This window comes from Pistacia vera, unplaced genomic scaffold, assembly GCF_008641045.1.
Source record: "Pistacia vera cultivar Batoury unplaced genomic scaffold, PisVer_v2 Contig121, whole genome shotgun sequence".
NCBI classification, from domain to species: Eukaryota; Viridiplantae; Streptophyta; class Magnoliopsida; order Sapindales; family Anacardiaceae; genus Pistacia; species Pistacia vera.
Window position 1 is genome coordinate 123787 of NW_022195260.1, and position 5186 is coordinate 128972.

The following is a 5186-nucleotide window of genomic DNA, read 5'->3' on the forward strand; positions in this document are numbered from 1 at the left end:
ATTTGAACTTTGAATCACGTTGGGCAATAATTAAATTGTTATTGTCCTATTAAAAAATGGAAATGTTAAAATACAAAATAAAAAAGGGACAGCAGGGCAGGTTGCCCTCCGGTCCGGGTTTTAAAACAATGAATGTAACAAGGGAAAATTGGTGGACTGGTATTTCTTTTCAGAGCACTTCAAATAACTCCACTGATAAAGAGTACCATACACAAAAACCATAAGTATCTGCGGATTTTAATCACATAGATCAGAAATGTTACACTTACCAGTGTTTGATCCGCGAATTGTGGAAATTTTGAATGTTTTCTGCTCCAGATTACTCAACAAACGCCAAAATCCCCAACACTCCTCCAGTTTTTTCGGAGAAGTTGGATTGTGTGTAAGACCAATGAAAAATACTTGAATTTCTGAATTAATCACAATAATTCTTCACCAGCAGGAATAGGAAAACAAGCCTGGTGACCTCATCATCCCTATTGAGCCAGAATTTGCGATGTCCAACTTCAAAGCCTCCTTGTTTTCTGGGCATGCAGGTCTCGTTACATTTTGGGAAGAGGAATGATACAAATGTAATGTATAAATGAAGATTTCAAATCTTAAGTGGGTTTAAAAAAAATAAAAAAAAAATAGCAGCTATCAGATGCTATGATTGATGACAAATGACAGCTAAGCAAGATGAGTCACCATCTATAATCCACATACTCAATTCTTTGAGCCTCTTTTGAACTATATCCAACCCCAGTTCAGTAGACCAATAAACAAGCTTCTTCCCAACCTCCAAAGAGGATCGATTAGCATTTTCAGCATCAAGCACCATGCCAAAGTTTGTTTCATCAATCCTCTTAATCGCCACACTACCCTTCTGTTCCAACAAGTTTGTTACAATATATGCAAAACTTCTGCGTGCTCTTGGTAAAGAAACTTTATCCACCATAGTAGCAACTTCAAACAAAAAATCATCTGTCCAGATTTTCTGAACAGCAGATGAGCTCCTGATGTGAACTAGTTCCAAACTCTTCGCAACTAAGAAGTCAGCCGTGGCATCAATGGATTGAAGAAAGAAATCACTATTAACAAAAAGCAAGTTCCCATTCACTACCCAAGAATTGTACCTAAATTCTAAACACTTCTTGATTACATAAGCCTTCACAAAGACCTCATTAGTAAATCTTCCATTGGAATCTTGAAATTTCATAAATTTGTATGCTCTGATATTTTGAAGAAATTGATCTGCATCAACCACTGGATGTCCCCTTCTTGCAAGATCAAAAAGAAGTTCAGAATGAGGGCCTATTAATAAGTAGTTCCGAATATTTACCCTCTCAAAGTGGCAGAGGAGGTTCCTTATGACCACTTCAGATGCCCCAAACAGGCTCACCAGCAGAACAGTTTCTTGTTTCTGTACTGCATGAAGAACAGGACCAAGTTCATCCATGCTCCTTACAACTCTTCCAAGAAATACTTCTCTGAAACAGAAATCATACCATTTCAGATTACTTAAAGGTTGCATATCCAGAAAGTTGAAATCAAGTGAACTTTCATCCAATAGTTGGGAATCTGGCCCAGCTGATTTCCCATAGTTAACACCAGCATCTCGGTGAGAGACACTAAGTGCTCTTTCATTCTGAAAATTGGTGTAAAAATTAAAATAGCCACGAGAATGAATAAATTTAATGAACCAAGGAGTCCAGATTCTTTCTCCCATCTTCTTGTACCATCCTGTTGTCACCTGAAAAAAAAAAAATTGGATTTTTGATTAACAAGCAAAAATTAAGTATACACCATAGAAATATGCTGGAAAATATCAAAGTCAGAAGATTTGTTGTCTATAATTAGATTAGAGTAGCTGTTGACAATTTACTTTTGCTAGCTGTAGGATCTTTGTTATTATTATAGGATTAGCTGTAGGATTTTTAGAGATTGATTAGCTTACTAATTATTTCTTAAATCCTGTAAATACCTACTGTGTATATCAATTTGAAATAAGAATCATATGACTTTGATTCCAATTCTATAGCCTTTAAAATGTTCAAGGGAAGAAGAACTGAGCATAAAAGTTACCATCCCATCAAGAAATGGCTTGATGTCCTTGGCCTTGTGCTCATCATACCAAAACCTGAACTCTTTCCAAGGTTTTGGAAAGAGAAGCTGACCCCAAGTTCCAACCAACTGATACAAGAAAAGGTGTGTTCCACTATCAAGGTGTATCTTGCTTCCATGTTTACCTGGAGTCAGCAACCAAATAAACTTAAAATAGAAAAATCTTCATAATATGAAAGCTCTAGAAATTTAAACAAGCCCACGGTATGTACACCATGGGATAACAAATGAAGAGGTCATGAGAAGGCAAAGAAACACACATGCAATATACTTTCTATCAAAACGAAAGGTGTCAAGTGACACAGTATGATATGAAATGGGAAGATAATAGAAAGGAAAGAGAGATGTTGGGGGATAGATAGGGAAAGAAATTAGATAAAAATAGAAGAATTAGAAATAAGAAAAACCAGATAGAAATGAGAAAGAAAATCGATTTTCAAAAACAATAATCAATTTAAAAGTCTATCTGAAAACAAAGAATATGGCCCTATTTACAGTCGCCAAATTCTAATCAAGAGGCATGCTAGAATACTCCGATAAGAAACTAAATTCAGAAACTTTAATATGATTTAAACAAGAAAATAGGACTTTATGTCCCTAAATCCCTAAAATTTAGAGAAGTTCAATTTTCTACTATATATTTTTGTCTCTTTTGATATCTAGAAAGTTCCAAACTCTTTCAAGAGCATACGAAGTTGTAAGCTAGGGTCATTCTTAGGCCTTGGAACCTTAGTAGCCATGAAACTTGTGGAATATTATGTGTTAAATTGGTAACTCTAAAGGAAATTGAATCTCTGACCTCTTTGTTGAAACTCGAGGTCCTAATCAGTCAACTCAACCTTTAGGCCTAATAATCTACTATATATTTAATCATTCAGAATCTGGAAATTCAACAAATTAAAGCCTTATTTTATAATGAACACAAACCTAGTTAAAAAAAATGATTCTTAATCAACCCCAAACAGGTAAAAGAAATCAACTGTAAGATACTAGAAATCTAATAAATACGGTAGGAAACTAAATCCTAATAAAGAAGGTAAAAAAATTCTTATCAAATCAAATATTGGCTATCCCTAACATATGTGCATAGATCTGTTTAATGTTCTAAATGATATTATACTGAAGACAGAAGCACCATAATGCAAATCAATAAAGCAACTATCTTTTGTATCAAGACAACAACCACAAAATCAATAATTTTTCCATGAAAAGTTAATATAAAAATATATAAGACTCAAGTGGCACACTACATTAAAATTAAAACAACACAATGCAATTCATCACAGAAGAATATAGTAAAAGACAAGTTGTATTATATGCAAAAGTCTTCAACCTAAAATAGGAAAACGACAGCACAATCCTTGGTAACAAGGAACTAGAGCTTCAAAAAATAGAATTGAGTGCAGTACTAGACAGCACTCTCTCAATTTGAAGGCAAAAAATTGCATCCAAATTCAATCTCAAAACTGCCCTTGAAATGCTATAAATATTATCCTCCAAGAAACATCAGCTGGCTAGTTGTTAAAGCTCATAAATCAACATTACAACAAGAAAAAAAGATCTCACACATCAATGCCATGTTCTTTTGAAATGAGATATCATATAAATTTGTTCCATTTTACCAGTTAATTCTCTAATAACACCAATCATAAAATAAAGCAAGAGCTTCACCAACAACATCAACAATACGAAAAAATAAGTCCTAGCTATTGCTTCTGATCCACAATTTGTTTCATTTACAGGGGAAAAAAACATATGAAATGGTACCTGGAACGAACCTCGGGCGCTGAAGCGATGCTCCATAGATAGATTGACTAGAATTGGATGATTTATAATAATAATTCACAATCAAATCCCGAAGAAACTTATAAAAAAGAGGGGAAACCTCCAAATCATCCTCCACAACAAACGCAAACTCGTGATCCGAAGAAGGCCACCACGCCTCCAGCCACTGAGCCTGCAGTCCCACGTTTCCCGTCCGGTAATGCACAAATTTTTCTCCGAATTTCCATTTAAACCCCTCGACAAACCGCAAGATCCGACGAGGCTCCTCCAAATAAAAATCAGTTGATTCAGAGGAGTGATTATTATTAGGAAGGGCAAAATGGTCAATGTAAATGTGGAGATGGACGGTTTCGGATAAATAATCTGCGGCGGCGAGCGAGTGGAGACAGCGGGAGAGTGAGTTGAGACGATTGAAAGTGAGGAGTTTGATAATGAGAGTGAAGTTTTGGGGAAAATGGTTGCGAAAAACGTTAACGTTCTGAGTTAAAGAGGGATTGGGGTCTGAGGAGATGGGGAGAGAGGAGTGGTGATAGTAAGAGAAGAAGAAGAGGGCGAATAGAGAGAAGAGGAGAAACTGTTTCTTTGGTGGATTCACCATTTTTTTCAGAGACGGATCCGACGGCTAACGGTTGACGATCATGATGATGTACGCGACCTGCATCAGGAAAATGTAGGATGGGCCGTCGGGTTTCAGACCACTGCCGAAGCTGTGGCGTGCCAGGTGGGCTTTTTGAAAGCAGGCCAGATACGGCATAGTTTGATTTATCACTGGTTACATTAATTTGAATGGGATGGGTCTGCGAGTTTGTACGTAATTCGGCCCAAGTGCAAATACGACTCAAACGCAAGTAGATCGGATACTCCCATGGACCAAAACCCAACAAGACTTTTATTGGTTTGTTTCCATTTGATTTTTGTCAAATACAATACAATTTTATAATTATACAATATTTTGAGAAAAAAAAAACTGTCCTTTTTTGTCATTAGATATATAATAATAATTAAAAATCTATTTTACCAATTATAACATTATAGAATTTGAAAATCAAAGCCATTTAAAATATATGTTTTACCAAACACATTTCAAATTATTTTCAAAACTGATTTATTTCCAAAGTTGAGTCAAAGTTCATTAATCTTAAAGCTAGAAAAATCTCAAACTAGTCCTAAGTTTAAAAGATTTCAAAAAAAAAATTATGAGATTTTTGAAATAATAGAATTTCATTACTATTAAATTTAAATGTTAAAATAAACGGCAGGATGACAATTTGATGAATATTCATTAACTCATATTGGTA

At 35.0% G+C, this 5186-nt stretch overlaps 1 protein-coding gene across 1 annotated transcript; it reads right to left on the minus strand.

The window, feature by feature from the left end:
- Nucleotides 1–489: 489 nt before the first annotated feature.
- LOC116113703 lies at nt 490–4576 on the minus strand. Its single transcript, XM_031399870.1, has 3 exons — nt 3871–4576; nt 2065–2228; nt 490–1732 (listed from the first exon to the last, which is right to left on the minus strand). The coding sequence occupies exons 1-3, from the start codon at nt 4484–4486 to the stop codon at nt 647–649; spliced, it is 1866 nt and encodes a 621-aa protein (XP_031255730.1). The 5' UTR covers nt 4487–4576; the 3' UTR covers nt 490–646.
- Nucleotides 4577–5186: the final 610 nt, after the last annotated feature.